This window comes from Rhipicephalus sanguineus, chromosome 3 (genome assembly GCF_013339695.2).
Source record: "Rhipicephalus sanguineus isolate Rsan-2018 chromosome 3, BIME_Rsan_1.4, whole genome shotgun sequence".
Taxonomy (NCBI): domain Eukaryota; kingdom Metazoa; phylum Arthropoda; class Arachnida; order Ixodida; family Ixodidae; genus Rhipicephalus; species Rhipicephalus sanguineus.
Window position 1 is genome coordinate 189,035,549 of NC_051178.1, and position 18,480 is coordinate 189,054,028.

Consider the following 18,480-nt stretch of genomic DNA (forward strand, 5'->3'; position numbering starts at 1 on the left):
AAAAGAAAAAGAAAATCTATTTTTTTGTTGTGGGTGTGGAGGGTTTTTCGGAACACCCGCAGCTACTACGGTCAGTCAATACAAGGATGGTCGGTAGTCACCCTGTATTGGTATTGGTAAAAAACCTGTGTAGATACACGACGTACTGTGTTCAGAAACCAAAAATACCGAAGGACGCAAGAGTACTGTATAGTACTCTAATGTTTAGAAAAAGTTTATTTACACTATGTACATATACTAGAACCCGATGACATTCCGTTAATCAGGGTTACATACACATCGGCACAGTTTCGTGCCACATCAAACATCACTATCGTGTGATGAACTCATCATTACTGTAATATACATGACAGACGTGACATGAAGTACAAAGGAAAATAAATGCGTTACAAACAATTGAGACAATCGTACAATGGATACTATGAAACACAATGGGTTACAGGGAAAAGCGGCAAACACAGATCGTGAGCGCGGGCAGACAAAAGCATAAACATCCGCTCGACGGGCGCTGTCTAGCACCACGTCGGTCGAAAACTAAGTCGCACCCTGTCGTGTTCAACACCAACGAAGGGGCACGACCAATGCCGCAGAAACTCGTGCTCCCCTAGGAAGAAGAGTTCCTCAGAGAGGAACGCGAGGATCTCGCGCCTCATTCGCCCCAGTATCGGCCACAACGCGCGCGGCGGCAGTTTCCCGCCACGGCCTCGCATCGGTTTCGCCAAAGGCTGGACAGCCCTGCAACTATTAAAAGCGCTGCGAATCGCCCGCGTGGAAATCGGCCATTGGCCACGAATGGTCGCACACCCTGTCCACGGAATCCTGCATTAACTGTGCGCCAGAATACGCGTGCTACCGCGCATTCAAGGTCGCATGGCGGTTAGTTTCCACCGCCGTGCAGTTGGGGCACGTGGAAACGCGCACCACTTGCCAACGCTGCAACCTATCTCGGGTGGGGAGTAAGCCCCAGCCCAACCGCCATACAAAGTCGCGGAGGTGGCCTGGCAATGCAGCTACAGTTATTCGTTTCCATGGGCGGCCATTATAGTGTGACGGTGTTGGGGCACCAAAGGTCGCAGAAGGGCGGCCATTGTGACCACGATTTTAACTTCAGTGACCTCTATGTCTGGGCACGTAGCCTCTAGACGTCGGTGAAATGCCAGAAGGGCTCTGTCAAGGACAAACGGTAGTTGTGTTGACTGAGGGCCATGGTTTATAAGGCTGTTTGCATTAAAACACGTAGGAATGGCCCAAGGTGGTAACGGGCCAGGATCTGAGCGGGCGTATCGTCACAACTTAGTATTCTTAATAAAGTGCGTAGGCACAAGATCGAAGCGGTGGTAGAGACGTCGGGGAATGCAAAGCCGCCACAGTCTCTCGGTTGAGCTAACGTCGGACGAGATAGCAATTCTGTGCCACCAGACCAGAAAAACGAAGTGATACAACGTTGTACTTTCCTTGAGATGCGAAGAGGTGGCTTTACGGTATGGCAAAGGTACCAAAATTTTCCAAGGTATACCGATTGAGATAAGTATCGGCGTTCCAAGAGGGGAAAATCAAAGTGTTTGGCAGCCGTGACATCATTTTCAAGAGTTTGTACAACGGATGACCAGATGTTGTCATGGACACCAAATGCATTGAAAGTGACTCCAAGGATCGTAATGGTCGGAGACCACTGTAAAGGTGACGTGATACTAACACGACCACTGGGATTACCAATGAAGAAGTACTGGCTTTTAGAAAAGTTTAACCTTGCACCTGAGATCATGCCGAGATGACGAAAAGTGTTAAGGGCATGTTGTAACGATTGTTCGTTATGGACATAGAGGGTAATATCATCAGCATATGCTGTAACCTTTACTTCCGTATTCCCAGGTAGGGGTAAGCCTCGAATTTGTGGGTCCCGTTCTAGGGCCCTTAAGAATGGTTCTAGTGCAAGAACAAATAAAACTGGGGAGAGGGGGCATCCTTGACGGACCCCTCGCGTGACTTGAAAGGGGCGACTCTCTCGGGAATCTAGGAAAAGGGTGCTTTCTGAATTGGTATACATGGTGCGTATAAGGCGAATGAATTTGTCCGGGAATCCGAATGCATGTAAAACGTTAAGTAAGTAACCATGTTCAACGAAATCGAAGGCCTTTTCTTGATCCAAGGAAACGAGCAGCCCTTGGGCACCTCGACTATTAGTGTACTGGATAATGTCACGCGTTAACCATGTATGAGTATGAATTTCTCTCCCTGGAATAGAGCATACTTGGTGGGAGTTGATTAAATATTGTTACAGGTAGCTTGTTTAATAACTATTCACAATGCACAGCGCAGGGTGGACAAGATGGCGACAGTCCAGCAACAACCAGCAAGCGACGTCGTCTTCCTCTTTCATACAGCCACGCTGTCTGGTATCATAACCCCCGGCGGTAAAAGCACCGTCTCGGTGCTTAATCTACACAGATGTGGTCGAAGGAGGGTAATAAGGCTTGAGCCGAGACACGTGAACGATGTCGCTCGTAGCTGACGATGACGTCGTTGGATCGGCTGGGATGATCTCATACGTGACGTCAGTCACCTGGCGAACGACACGGTATGGTCCAGTGTACCGTGACAGCAGTTTCTCAGAAAGCCCCACACGCCGTGTGGTGACCAGAGAAGCACAAGAGAACCCGGGGAAAAGTGCACGTCTCTATGACGACAATCATAGAGCTGTCTTTGGTGCTCCTGCGAAGCTTCTAGGCGGTTACGGGCGAGTTGGCGCGCGTGGTCAGCGCGGGCGATGGCTTCGCGGCATATTCGGTGGCGGAGGGCAGCAAAGTGTCCAAGGGGTAGCGCGGGTTCTCGTCCGTATAGGAGATAGAATGGCGAGTAGCCGGCAGTGTCGTGACGCGAAGAATTATAGGCGAACGTCACATATGGCAAATGAATGTCCCAGTCCTGGTGATCAGCCGCAACGTATTTCGCGAGCATGTCGGTTATGGTCCTGTTGAGGCGCTCCGTGAGACCGTTCGTCTGTGGATGGTACGAAGTTGTAAACTTGTGCTTGGTATTGCAAGACCGCAGGATTTCTTCAACGACAGCTGAGAGGAAGGTGCGGCCACGGTCAGTGAGAAGTTGGTGTGGGCTCCGTGCACTAAAATTATGTCGTACAACAGAAAGTCCGCAACGTCGGTAGCGCAACTCGTCGGAAGTGCTCGTGCGATAGCGTACCGCGTCGCGTAGTCTGTGGCGACAGCAATCCATTTATTTCCGGAGCTGGAGAGTGGGAAAGGGCCAAGCAGGTCGAGACCGACTCGAAAAAAAGGTTCAGCGGGAACCTCGATCGGCTGAAGGCAGCCAGCTGGAAGGGCAGACGGCTTCTTGCGGCGCTGGCAGGGCTCACAAGCGGCGACATAGCGTCGAACAGAACGGGCAAGTCCAGGCCAAAAAAACCGACGACGTACACGGTCGTATGTGCGGGAAACGCCCAAGTGGCCCGCCAAGGGAACATCATGAAGTTGGTGAAGGACAGTCGAACGCAGATGTGCCGGTATGACGGGAAGTAAGTCGGAGCCGACTGGATCGAGGTTGCGGCGGTATAGGATCCCGTCTTTGACGAGATACATTCGCAGAAGCGCGTCACGAGGTGCTGACTCAAGTTCGTCAATGATGGCTCGTAAAGATGCATCCCGGCGTTGCTCTTCGCCAAGTTTGAGCAGCTGCGACACAGAAAAAACGTCTGCGATGGTGTAAGTATCGGCTGCTTCCTCCACAGGGTAGCGGGATAAACAATCCGCATCCTGATGCAATCGCCCTGTTTTATACGTTACAGAGAACGTGTATTCTTGCAGGCGTAGCGCCCAGCGAGCAAGTCGTCCTGTGGGATCCTTGAGTGAGGCTAGCCAGCAGAGCGCGTGATGATCGGTGACGACACGGAATGGGCGCCCGTATAAGTATGGACGAAACTTTGCGACTGCCCACACAAGAGCGAGGCACTCGCGCTCTGTGATTGAATAGTAGCGCTCTTCGGAAGATAGCAGTCGGCTTGCATAGGCTATAACACGGTCGTGTCCACGTTGGTGTTGCAATAACATTGCTCCTATGCCGTGCCCACTGGCGTCAGTGCGGACCTCGGTTGAAGCTGATGGGTCAAAGTGGGCCAAGACTGGCGGAGTGGTAAGCAGGGTCGTAAGTTGAGAAAAGGATGAGGCTTGCTCAGGGCCCCAGTAAAAAGGGGCGTCTTTCTTCAAGAGGTCGGTGAGGGGGTGCGCAATGGTCGCAAAGTCCTTAACAAAGCGTCGGAAATAGGAGCACAGCCCCACAAAACTTCGAACATCCTTGGGGACCTCGGAACAGGAAAGTTTGTAACGGCGCGAATTTTCTCAGGATCTGGGCGCACGCCTGTGGCATCGACGAGGTGGCCAAGTACGGTGATTTGACGACGAGCAAAGTGGCATTTGGAGGAGTTCAATTGAAGTCCGGCTCTACGGAAAACGTCAAGAATTGCCTCTAAACGATCGAGATGCGAGTCGAATGTGGGTGAAAAAACAATAACGTCGTCGAGATAACACAAGCAGGTGGACCATTTGAACCCTTGGAGCAATGAGTCCATCATTCTTTCGAAGGTGGCCGGCGCATTACAGAGACCGAAGGGCATCACCTTGAACTGATAAAGACCATCAGGAGTGACGAACGCGGTCTTCTCGCGGTCCATCTCATCGACGGCTATCTGCCAGTAGCCAGACCGAAGGTCGATAGTTGAAAAAAAGTAGCACCATATAGGCAGTCTAGGGCGTCGTCGATGCGGGGCAAAGGATAAACATCTTTCTTTGTAATCTTGTTGAGGTGCCGATAATCTACACAAAAGCGCCATGTGCCATCCTTTTTTTGACAAGGACGACGGGAGAAGCCCAGGGGCTGCACGAGGGTTCGATAATGTCTTGACGGACGACGGCTTGGATCAAGGAAACCGTTGTCGGGGAAGGGTCAGGCGTTGAGAATGGAGTGACCACCGGTTGCGCTGCCTCGACTTCTCGACGAATGATGCGGGTGAGGTTGTCACATCGAGGGGCCTGGCGGAAGACGTCATCACAAGAGGAAGTAGGCGTGTGTTCGGAAGGCGCGGGATGCTTTGAGGTACGCGGCGGGCTTTAGCCTGTTCTAGACGGCGGCATTCTTTAAGGATCGTGTCGATGCTCGCGATGTTGTTAAAAACCAGCAGATGGAAGGCGTCGTCGGCGATACCTTTCAGGACGTGATTAACTTTCTCGTCTTCCGACATGCGCTGGTCGGCCTTGCTACAAAGATCCAGGACGTCAAGAATATAGGAAACGTAGGACTCAGTCGAAGTCTGGCACGCGTGGCGAGAGCCTTCTTTGCAGCGAGCTGACGGCCAGATGAATCGCCGAAAAGATCGCGGATCTTCCCTTTGAAGAGATCCCAGCTCGTTATTTCTTCTTCGTGGGTTTCAAACCATGTCCGCGGAGTGCCGTCGAGGTAGAAAAGAACGTTAGCGAGCATGAGTGTGCGATCCCAGCGGTGCGTAGCACTGACGCGCTCGTACCGGTTCAGCCAGGCGTCAACGTCGGTAGTACCATCTCCGGAGAAAGTGCCTGGATCCCGGGGAGGCGAGAATGTGACGTAGGTTGTGGCTGGGGCTGAAGGGGTCGGCGGTGATGAAGCTCCGGCAGGCGAAGTCGGTGAGGGGTCGCCGGTGTTGCGACCGCTGCGCGTTTCCATGGAGGTACGGGAATCGTCCACCTCCACCAATAATGTTACAGGTAGCTTGTTTAATAACTATTCACAATGCACAGCGCAGGGTGGACAAGATGGCGACAGTCCAGCAACAACCAGCAAGCGACGTCGTCTTCCTCTTTCATACAGCCACGCTGTCTGGTATCAAAGATGAAAGAGACGGACTGATTCGACGTACCAGGATGTTGGCCAAGAGCTTATAATCTACATTAAGAAGAGTAATGGGGCGCCAATCTTCCGGTTGCGTGGACAATGAGTCTTTCTTGGGGACTAGAGTAATACGGCCTTTGTGGAAAGAGTTCGGAAGGGTAAGGTCTTCGAAACATTTGCGGATAACGCATGACAAAAATGGACCAACGATAGGCCAGAACTGTACATAAAACTCAGCAGGAAGGCCGTCAGGCCCGGGGGCCGAGCCCTTTTTCATGGCATCTAACGCTTCCTTTATTTCATCATCCGATGGCGGTGATAGGAGAACCACATAAGCATCACTGGAATCGCGTGGTAAATCTTGTAACAGGGGATGTGCAGTAACAGGTCCCTGGTAAGTGATACTAACAACAGATTGGGCCATTGACCGAAAGTGGTGAGTAAACGCCTGAAAATCGTGTAAACCAGCTGCAGGTGTTGCGGTAGAATTGAGCGAATGGGCAAGTGAGCCTTGCGGACGGAGTAGAGTTCGACGTGCATACCTGAGCACCTCAGGGTGCGCACTCGGCGCGCGCCTACAGCGCCATGCTGCAGCCGAGAGCGAAGAAGCGCCCATGATACGCTGGTATCGGTCAACGAGTTCCTCTTGCCATGCACGTATAGCGGAGGACGGGTGCGGATCACGATGGGCTATGCGTATTTTTTGAAGTAAGACCGAAGCGTCCTTGGACACACGGGCGCGAAGCGCCCTACCTGACGCACTGCAGTGGTGGCGCCATTGTTCTTTGAGGCGGTCCCAGTCACTTATATCTGCGCCGACGAGCGACGCTCTTAGCGCTCGAGACAGTCCTTCCGTACACTGAAAATCCTGGAGGACGCGGCAATCGAGACGCCACGGTTTCTGAGCTGTCGGTGTCCCCGCGGGGGAGGTGCAGGGTTAATTTAACCGGCCGATGGTCGCTGATATTCACTGGTGTAGGCGGCAACGACATTATTCCAGCCTCGCGGACAAAGCCCATGAGGCCGGCGGACGCGTATGTTCGATCAATTCTACTACTAGACGCTCCTCGCCGCCAAGTATAGTCATACATATTACCGTTAAGACTTTTATGGACATCGGTTAATGCTAACTGCTGCACGAGACGCTCAAGTTCTCTGGCGTTCCAGTTGGAACGGCCGCGACCCGGACCTCGTACGTCTGCATGCGTGTCTAAGGCGCAATTAAAATCACCTAAAAGTACTACATGTTGAGAATTCAACAGATATGCATCCAGTGAGCGAAAAAATACGTTAGAGTTGACGGACGCCGCTGGGCTGTAGACGGCGACAAATCTTATACGTAAGGAAAGGAAAGTGCAATCGAACGCCAGCACGCGTCCGAATGCATCGTAAGAAACATGATGGTCACGCAACAAACTGCGGTTAAAAACGATGACCCCCAACGCCGGTCGAACGCGTGCTGGCGTACGAAAAGAAACAGTCAATATTGAATGCGCGTTTGAAAGCAAGTACATCGGAGAGCTTAAAGAAATTTGTTTCTTGTACGAACAGTAGGTCACAACACACTGAACGCGCGAAAGCCAATATCTCAGCCTGTTTTTGTGGGTTACGAAAGCCATGAACGTTAAAAGTTATAATGTTTAGAGTAAGAGCCATGTCGCAAAAAAGTGGAATGCAATGTAAGGTCACGTAAAGGCATGGGTACCTTTAGCAGGCGCGGGAGCGGGTGCCCCGCGAGCGTCTCAGTCATTTTTTACGGCCAGGCGACCCACCGGAGGCACGGGGCTTCCGGGGCCGCGTTGAAGCCCTCAGGGGACTTCTGTCTCTGCTGGGAGCTTCTGAATCGCTGCTGGATATCCTGTGGCGTTTGGTGCCAGGGCTCTTGCGTGAGGACTGTACAAAGACATCTAAACTGTCCCGGCTGACGTCGCTGGGGTGGTGTCTTCATCTATTCGCAAGGGCGTCTCACTCGTCGCGCTGTTAGAGTCCTCGTCAACGGAGACGTCGTCGTCTCTGGACGGAGTCTCTTCGATGACAGGTGAACTTTCGGCGGATTAGGCAGCCATGTGGTGAGCGTCCGACGTCTCGTCGACTTCTGCTACGTGTTCGCCAAGAGGCACCTTGTTGAGCGGGGGCTCGACCTGTGGTTCCGTGGGAATGACTGTGGGACGCGAGGCGCTGCGTGGGTCCTCAGTGCCTTCGGGAATTGCCGGGTCCGGGCTGGCCGGGGACGCAGTGGGCGTTTCGCGTAGCGTCGCAATTTGCACAGCTTGGTCTTGGCAGGTGACCGGGGCTGGCGTCGACAAATATTCACGCTCATTTTTAGCCGGCGTTTCTGGTTGTAGTGGCGGGAAATTCTTGGACGCCGCCTCCGAGTACGACTGTCTGATGGTGCAGGCGACGGTAGCGTGCGGGTCACCGCAGCGGCGGCACGGCAACGAACAGTCTTTCCCGTCGTGGCCATAGACGCCGCACCTTTTACAGAACGGAGCTGTGCAATTCATTCGGAAGTGGCCACTGTCTCCGCAGCGTCTGCATACTCGTTGAATGCCCTTGTAGTCGCAGGTCACGCGGTGACCAGCCACCTTGAGGTAATTGGGCACAGGAGTCGACGTCTTCATCTCCATGCGTACGTAACGCGTCCCAGTAGTCACGGTTGGGCGCGACCCCATGAGACCTCTGGTGATGTGAAGTACCTTCCCGTATGGAGAAGGCGTTTGCGCGAGGGCTTCACTGGGGACGCGGCAAGGCAGGAACAGGACGGTGACTTGAGTGACTTGTGGTCCCAGGGGAACGATGGCAACGCGTTTGCCTCGGATGATGAGGTGAGACGCGTCCCCGATTTGAGCCAGGGCGGCTTCACTGTTGACGGTGACTTGGTAGTTCCTACCACCAAAATGCTGGACACAGTATACTTCTTCGAGGCCTACTATCGAAGACGTCGCATCGACGACGTCTTCGGGACTTGTGCCATCGGGGACGACAACATCAAAGGCCAAGGCCTTTTAGGGGCGAAGCTCCTTAAGGCGGCACCCGTTCGTCCCTCGTCGTGCTCGTAGTTGTGAGTAACAAGTCTTACCCTTTGACCTCCAAGGTGGTGCCGGTGGGAGATTTCTCCTGTGCGTTGTTGAACAATAAAAAATTCGCAGCGTGCGCGTTAACTAAAAGCCGAATTCTTCTGTCTCTGTAGAAGTGTGTTAGCTAAAAGCCGACTTCTTCTGTCTCTCATTCCCATTAGCAGCCATTGTTTACCTCCAAGGTAGTGCCTGGTGAGATTTCTCCTGTGCGTGATTAAACAATAAAAATTTTGTTCAAAACGCCGTTGATTGATGAAATAAACCAACGAAAGACGCCAGATGTTTTGTAAAAACAAACGAAAGAACGCCAGATGTTTCTAAAGCAAAACGAAAAAGACGCCAGCTGCTTAACGAAAGACGCAAGGTGTTTTCTAAAGCAATGGTTTTCTAAACAATGAAAATTCACAGCGTACATGTAAAATTAAAGTGAGCTGCAAGTCGTCATAACTCATCGAACCTTTAGTATAAACGCGCCCGATCTCACGTCGGTGATGATGTACTGGGCAGAATTCACGGAAGATTCACGGTTTACCGATGAACCTCCGCAGCTTCGCCCACTCATCATCATTCACTCCGTGGATATGCTGTGATTTTTTTTTTTTCGGTGGCTGGCTCGCCATGGTGGGCGCCCGCCAGCCACAAACAATCTGCGCTCTTGTTCAGGCTCTGCCCACAAATTGTGCGAAAACATTCTTTTTAAACTTTGCGACAACCATAAGGCACATTCACTTAAAAAAAGCTACTTCGTGGTCAGAGCATGGTTGTTAGACTAATAAAGCGCTTCAACCAAGTATGCTAGCAAAGCACATTATTACGTTCAGCGTTTTGATAGCTTTTTTTGGCTCGCCATTTATCGTCGTCGTGAGGTCAGGTTTTCTCACGCTACTGCGTGGCGGGGCTCTCCGTCGCCGAACTTAGACCACGGTGTGACTTAGACAAAGCCCTCGCGCTGCCCAAAAAACGTCGCCCGCATCTTCCCACGGGGGGTACTCGAGTAAATGCGTCGCACAGTGGTGGGGGTATCGCGTGAATGTTGCGTAATTGGGTATGGTTTGGGAATGCTTAATTGTTACACGATGCGCACACCAAGTACGACTTGAACGGCTCCAGCGTGCACGAAGCTCCGGGTCCGCAGCTCGCTTCAAACGCTTGCGTTCAGCGTCGTATGCTCGTCTCTTCGCAGCCTTGTCTTCTGCGTTGCTTGCTGTTGTTGACGCCGACGACGGTGAGGGTGGGGTAACGTTGCCTTCAACGAGTGGTGGGACGCTGATTGAAGGTACTGTTGCTTCCATCGCATCTACTCGAGTCAAGCAAAGCGTCAAGTAAAGCGAAAGCCAAGTAAAGACGCCCTTGTCTGAATTCCGAACGCGCGCTTCGCCGCTTATTTACACACCGCCCGCGTTCGAGGGAGAGGAGGGAGGGAGGGAGAGGAGAGTCTTGCTGCCGGCACGAGACGAGCCGAGCATGTGCAGTGGGGGTGTGGACGGCGCCGCCGACGCCACAGGTGCGACTAAGAAATGTTCCGCATTTAAAAGATTTTTACTCGCGGTGTCCGTCCGTCCGTCCGTGCCCTGGCACGGCGCTAGCTGTGGCATCTCCCCCTCATGCTCTTTCAGCAATCACGTGATGGTATAGCGGCGCATAGCAACAGTTGCACGTTGCTCCTTCCAACGCGCGTTGAGCAACTGTTGCGCAACGCGGCGGCGGCGTTCAGCGGCGGCGTCCGTCGGCGGAGTCGAATGGCCACAGGCTTTCGCCGAACATACTTTGGAATTTACAAAGTGCCCTTCAATTTTCAACAGCGGAGTTGTTTAAGTTCGCCAAAGCCCCGTGTGGCACTAACAGAAAACTATCAACACCATGAACGGCCTCCACCTTATATGACATCTCGCGTCGCCTAGCAACACGTTGAAAAATGGAAGTAGGAGGAGAGGAGAATAGAAGTGCAGAGGAGGAGAATAAATACAACAAAATAACTTTTCTTGGCAAGGTGGGACTCGAACCCGCGTACCCATGACCCGAAGGCGAGCGCCATAACCACTCCGCTATCCAGGGACGCTAATAATAATAATAATAATAATAATAATAATAATAATAATAATAATAATAATAATAATAATAATAATAATAATAATAATAATAATAATATCTGGGGTTAAACGTCCCAAAACCACGATATGATTATGAGAGACGCCGTAGTGGAGGGCTCCGGAAATTTCGACCGCCTGGTGTTCTTTAAAGGGCCCCTCACCAGGTTTGACAATTTTGAGCTGACGAGCGCAATGCATGCACTGGGCGTTCACGATTACGTCTGCCAAAATTTGCAACGCTACGCGCCGCGTAAATGGGTCAAATTTCAAGCTGAACGCTGCTTTCCCTTCTTCTCGCGTCCGCGCGCCCAGAGAATGAGGGGATGACGTACATGAGAGAATGGCCCTACGTAGATGGTAGTACTGTGACATCGCTCCTCTACGTAGACGACTGTGCTCTGACGTCGCCAACAGTAGCACGTGACACTGCGATAATTATTTGACACGACGTCTAGTTTGTGTAATTTGTTGCTTGAATGGATGAATAAACCTTGAGAGAAATAATAAAACACACAAACTAAATGTGTGCGTTTTCTTTTTTTAATTTTTACTGCGAATCGCAGCGAGATTCGAGACTAATCTACCTCCGTTTCGCACGCGTTCGTGTTCTCGCGCCTTGCGCATCGTGCAGACGCCACCCTTTGCAAAGAAACTAATTTTCTACCGCGTTCCAGCGCTCATTAGGCTCATTTATCCTCCCGCGTCTAACTATTGGCATCTTCGGCTGAGCCGCACTGGCACCGTGGCGGTGGAAGGGAAGTTACGTCAAACACCGCCCGAGTTTCAGGCCCCGCTACGGCCCAGACGAACGTGTGAGCCAGGGAACTCGAATCTGCGACAGCAGCGCCGTCTGCGAGACGCGCACAGCAGTCGAAATTCAGCAGACGACATTTTGCAACGGCGGATTTGCACTGGAATTAAGAGCGCGAACGATGGAAAACCAGACGATTAGAGACGCTTACGAGACGCTGTGCGTCCAGCGTGAACTCGCCTGCTCTACACGCGCTTTTGCTGCGTCAGTTTTGCACAAACTCGACGAAGGTTGGTAGTTTCTGCATCGTCTTTGCTCTCTGGTGAAATCCCGACAGCAAAAGTAGCCTTGTGTGAGCACGGCCGGACGATTTACAGCGCACGCATGTTTTACCTCCAGTCAGGCCGTGTTCTGCTGCAGCGCCAGCTGTAAATTGCGCCTGCATTGATGGAACGTCGCAGCGTCGTCTGCCAGCGCGCGCTGAACCACGGGATTGCACCACGCTCAACCGTCGATCTCCGCGGTGGCGCGGTGGCGTGCACTCGTGTCGTGGCCGGCCCAGCCGAACATGCGGCACCGCACGCGTGGTGCCCAGACGAACGTACGGCACCGCACGAGTGCGCAGAATACGCCACGAGTGCCGCCAGCCGAAGATGCCATATGTTCATGCAGCACACCGCTAGTCTCGCCTCCGTACAAATGTTGCAGCTTTCGTGCTCAGTAATAGGTTAAAAGCCAAGTGATCGGCGAGGGCGCATTCGGCATAACTTGCAGAGATGAAGCGCAAAGTACGCCGCCACAACACCGCTCGCGTCTCGGGGGCTCGGGCTGGTTCGGGCACGTCATGCGCTCGTGACATTTTGTGCGCATGACGTGTTCATGCGTATGCGTTCTGTGATCCTTCTGCTCGCGTGCCGAAGAGGGCAGGGAAGGGATTTGGCTTGCGAAGGCTACACGGGGCGAGCGGCAAGGGTTTGCAGCTCGCCTCCTCGCATCATGGTTTCGCGCCGCTACAAATTATTGTTTTTCTCAGCTTCTAACCGACCGATTAGAAAAATTCTTGTGGCAAAATGCTCTTTATTGGGCTCGCAACAACTTGCAATGTCTAACTAAAATTCGTTAGGTCACCTGGTGAGGGGCCCTTTAACGGACACCTAAATCTAAGTGCGCGGGCCTCAGACATTTTCGCCTCCATCGAAAAACGCTAGCAGAACAAGCATTTATGGGAACCGTATGACTGAGTTACTATGGGAGAGATAATGATAAAAAGATATGGAGAAAAAAAGAAAGAGAAAGTAAGACAGAGAAAATAGAGAAAAAGAAAGAGACAGCAATAAACAAAAAGAAAGAGAGACAACGAAAGAAAGGGAAAGAAATAGAGAGATACAAAGAGACCGAAACAAACAGAAATAAAGAGAAAGAAAGCATAGCGTATAGCCTTGTGTAGTATAGTATAGCAAGGAGGTGGGAAAGGGTAGTGAGGGTGAGGAGGATGGAAGGAAAGGGGAGAGGGCAAGTCATAGCGTTACCTTGTCTAGTATAGCATAGCAAAAAGTTGGGAACGGAAGTTACAGTGGGAAGGAGGGAAAGGGGGATGGGAGAGGGTAAAGCAAAGCATAGTCTTGTATAGTATAGTATAGTATAGTATAGCAAGATGTGAGAAAGGGAACTGAGAGTGAAGACGAGGGAAAGGAGGAGAGGAATGCAACCAGCCCCGTTGTTTCCCCAGTCTTCGCCTCTAAACTAGAAGCTTTCCTCTCTGAGAAATCCGTATGAAGTTCCTTGTGGCTTCGTTCTACAAGCAGGTGGCCTTCGAGTTATCCATTTCATAGCTTCTCCCTAAAGAAACACTCAACAAAACACTCAAACACCCTGAGAAAATCTCATTGCAGACTCAAAGAAGGAACATGACAAGTTGACCACCTGTCCAATTGACCGTTGTGTTTAAAAGCAGCGCACGAGATTGTCTCACCGGAGCAGGTGGGCCTTGAGTAACCCGGCTGGCAGGAGCCCGGACACTCGCCCGAAGATGGGTCACAGGCCTCGCCGTCAGCGCAGTGGCAGCGATGCGAGCACGTCTTCCCATACCAGCCCGGAGGACAGCTCGGCTTCAGCGTCGGCATCGACTTGGTCGACGTCGTGGGGCTGTCACCTACGTGCACGATGTCGTTGTGCTGATATAAACGTGAGATCGGACTTGATTTGCCCGCACACACTATTCCCCACCTACACACGCACAAGTGCTTCTTTTTCTTTGAGTGCGCAAGCGCAGACATTCTCTAACCGCGTTTGCTGGATAATTCATCAATTGCTGTTCAGACTCTCATACGTTTTCATGTATATTGTCACGCATGCTTACTTCTTAATGTTTATGTGATCGAGACTCACCCAAAAGAAAACTGTTACCAGCAATCGGCGCAGGCCGCGCCGAATTGCTTGAGAATCTTCTCGATTGTAATTACTATTCTGATAAGATTGCGCGTTACGCGAGTAGTCGAGTTTATCCTAGGGCTAACGCGAGCACAAGCGATACCGCTAGAATGTTCCACCACTCATGCATAAAAGATGACGCGTTCCGCCTACGGTCAGATTTTCGACGACCGACGTCCGTGCTCGCCGTTATCGTTGCCCTGCGGGTGTTGCTTGTACTTTGAATCCTTCTTTTCCTGGGCACAAGTTCGCCCAATAAAAAAAAGTGTCATCTTCACCGGTTTGAGTTTCGTGTCCTTCGCCGTCACAACCACGTGACAACATTTTTAACGTCCTTTATTTATCCTACTCAATTTCTCCCGGGAGCAATCCTTATCTCTGTTTCCTTAGTAAAGAACTTCTTCCCCCTTTGTGCGTATTGCTGCAGTGCGCCTAAAAACCGGCAGATTAGTTAATTTCTGATTAGGGCAGTGTTAAAACAAGGTTAACGTCAAATTAGTGAATTAAATTGCGCAACTTTCGCTGAGAGTGCAGCACTGTGCCGTCACTTTTCTTTCTTTGCTCTATTGTGTGTGCGTTCTTTTTAATGAAAGACCAAGCAGGAAAACCATCGATTAACTTTACGTGTGCATTGATCATAAGGAAAAGGGACAGGGTGAGTAGAGGCAAAGAGCGCCGACTTCTAACTGGTTTTATTTCAGTGAAAATGTGCATATACACATGACGATCCCGTTTCAACGAGTGCAGAGTGGTGGCGAAGCACTGAGTTCAGTTAAAGCGAGAAATTATCCAAGCGCAATTGATACATAAGCTGGGCGGTATGTGGGTTAGCGCACCCTCTATTGAGCTATAGAATCAAGAACTTGATAACCTTGCCGGACAAGTTGGGGCAAATGTGATTGTATGTTTGATACGTGCATCATGATGTGCCATGCATGTGCCCACATTTTTTCTGCTTCATTCACTTGTCATCGTCCTGTATACATGCACTTTTTCACTAAAATAAAGATACCTAGTTGGAAATGGGCGCACTTTGCCTCTACATGTAGTGCCCCTTTTCCTTATCGTCTGTGCGCTTTTCATACCTTCTGAATGCATCCTTACCAACTCGCCCAAGCTTCAGTTCTTACAAGTGAACTTTACACACTTGTATATACGTGTCGTATATAGTTCGCATGTAGATGTTGTTGATGTGACAACAATCAATCCCTTTGTCAGATTTCATCACTGCCTGAACTCGTTCTCGTGTCATTTGAATGCATGGTGCCCTCACCTGGAATGTGACACGATTCGCCCATCCACCCTGAGGAACATCCTTTGGGGCATTGCCCAGTGATGGAGTCGCAGTCGCCGTCGACCGCACAGTGGCACCGCTGTAGGCAGTCGGCGCCGTAGTAGCCGGCGTCGCACTCTACGCATTCAACGTGGAACGGTTGGAGAAAGAGAAAATGTACGGATGAGATCAGAGCAAAAATGACGGTAATGATAGGCTTAGAGGGCCCCTAAACCCCTCCGAGTTCAAAGACGAGAGAGTGGTTTCTCTCTAGTCATCACTACCCTTCCTACAGGCGCCATCTCCTACTCGTCACTAATTAAGGCGAAAGCCTTTAACGACTCATACTCGCGGTGTCCGTCCGTCCGATCGTGCCCTGGCACGGTGCCAGCTCTGGCCTCTCCCCCTTCACACTCTCTCAGCAATCACGTGATGGCACAGCGGCGCATAGCAACAGTTGCGCGTTGCTCCTTCCAACGCGCGTTGCGCAGCTGTTGCGCAACGCGGCGGCGGCGTCCAGCGGCGGCGTCCGTCGGCGGAGTCGAATGGCCACAGGCTTTCGCCGGACACACTTTGAAATTTACAGTGTCCTTCAATATTTTTTCATAAAAAACGTGGACAATGAGCCTATCAGGATATCGCGCTTTTCGGCTACACGCTGTTGTGTCCGCTTGCGCAGTCGAAAATGCACAAAACGAAGTGAACTCAGTGGATCGCGCACGATAGCCATGCGAGACAAGGCAGAACGGGCGTGCGACTGCACGGCAAAGCAGGGTAGGGGACAATTCACAACTGATACCTCTCGTTGTGGACCAATCGACAGCTTATTTCTCCATGACGTCAAGAGAGGAGACTGCTGGTGTCACGAATTATGCCGAAAAGGAGGGAAACGGCAGGATAGAAATGCGCTCTCGTTTTTTGCATCTTCAGAGGCTGTTTAGGGGCCCTTTAATGCTTCTAAACGTTGTGGATCCCCGCGCCACGCACATGTTTTGTTGACTAATACGTCTGTTTCCTGAAGGATTCCTTCCTTTCGTTGTCGTTTTTAATTATTAAATGGGATAAAATGAAGAAGATAATATTTAATGAAAGGAAATGAGGACGGAGAATAAAAAGAAGAATTAAGATTTTAAGCATCTTTAGGGCATGGTATACCGAAGTCACGAAAGCTACCAGAAGAAAAAGAAGGAAAAAGAACACGAACATAACAACAAACTTCACTTTGTACACACTATAACACAATTTACAAGGGTTCAAGTATTTTCATCAAGACCAATCGGTAGCGGATTTCTGGTTAACGCAGTCACCCATCACATTCGGAAAAACGCACACGAATCTCAGCACATATAAGCTATAGCCAGGCCTACGGAGAAACAGTCGATTAAGACTAAGGCGGACAACAAGTTTTCTTCAGCATTCACGGGTTCGCGAAAGAAACCAGATGGAGGCCGAGAAGTCACATGCAGGGGGCGAATTGTAAAACTGCGAAGGATGTAGGATATCCTCCGCGGCTGATGACATTCTCAGCGGCGGAAGGCACGCGAAAAACAGCGCAAGGTTGTGGATAGCAAAAAGGCAGGTGATGAAAGGACGAAGAAGGCTACTCTTGCGATAATAATGTTGGCCACAGAGCTTTACATCTCAAGATTACTAAAGAAAAGGAATAATCCCGAAACCTTCATGGACTCGGCTGGAAATTCAAATTTGTGGTTTGCAGCAGTTCACCTGACCTCAAGAGAGCTTAAAGGGGTGGTGCCATCAAATTTCGAGGCTATAACAAGCCTGTTGTGGGTTTCCTTTGTATGCAAGGACACTCCGCACGAAGAGTCGGACACGGCAAACGTTTAGAATATATTTTAATTCACTTCCAAAGTCTACCTAAATGCCCATTCTCCTAATCGAAACCCATCGCTAGCGCGCCAACAGTGACGTAGATCTGTAGGATGGGCAATGAAAGTTGTAGTGACGTCACACCAAATCTACGGTAATAATGTGAGTGACCTTCGGACCTCCGCCACTTCCGCAACGTACGTACCGGCTGTAGTGAACTAGAATATATTCTAGTTCACTATAGTACCGGCAAAGCATCGGTTGCTACATCACTCGCCGAGTTTTGATCGCTTCCTGCCTAGTGCGTCACAGCTTTGTGTGGTCATGTGACCACGCCTCCTGCACTTCTACGTCACTGCCCAACCTCGCTGCCCAGAAAGCGAAACCGAAAGTAGTCCACATGAAAAGGCGATGTTAAATTATTTAGCGAGAATACATGAATCTTGGTGCGTGCATCATGCTTCCTGGAGCTATAGGAAACGCCTACAGCAAAGAACGCGCAAGCCACACATCTGGTGGCACCACCCCTTTAAATTATTTTTATGCGTACCCGTGATGATCAATCAGAATTTGCATCTCATACGTCACACATCACTTGTCACAAGGATGTCACTCTTGCGTGCAATTGTGTATCGCCAGAACGCAATATTTTACAGATATCCTACGATAAGCAGGCTGACAAAAACGATTAAATGCGAAGCATTTCTTGGCTAACCAAGCACACTTTATCAATATCTATCTATCTATCTATCTATCTATCTATCTATCTATCTATCTATCTATCTATCTATCTATCTATCTATCTATCTATCTATCTATCTATCTCTGAACGTGTAAGCATACTAATATCATTACTAAAATGACAATAATATGATAAAAGGTCTCGGGAATGAATCCCGGCCATGGCGGCCGCGTTTTCGATGGAGGCGAAAATGCTCGAGGCCCGCGTGCTTAGATTTAGGTGCACGTTAAAGAACACCAGGTGGTCGAAATTTCCAGAGCCCTCCACTACGGCGTCTCTCATAATCATATTGTGGTTTTGGGACCTTAAACCCCATCAGTTATTGTAATAATATGATAAAATGATGGGACGTAACACGACGCCATTCAGGGAGGCATGAGCCGCACAACCGCACTACAATGCTATTTAAGGAATAC

At 50.5% G+C, this 18,480-nt stretch overlaps 1 protein-coding gene across 1 annotated transcript in view; it reads right to left on the minus strand.

Annotated features, from left to right (window-relative positions):
* Window positions 1-18,480, minus strand: part of LOC119387879 (tyrosine-protein kinase receptor Tie-1) — a 64,256-nt gene that overhangs the window by 35,172 nt on the left and 10,604 nt on the right. Inside the window, exons 6-7 of the mRNA XM_037655437.2 lie at window positions 15,493-15,630; window positions 13,762-13,941 (exon numbers count right to left, since the gene is read on the minus strand). Of these exons, the coding sequence (XP_037511365.1) occupies window positions 13,762-13,941; window positions 15,493-15,630 (318 nt within the window). The remainder of the gene's footprint in view (window positions 1-13,761; window positions 13,942-15,492; window positions 15,631-18,480) is intronic.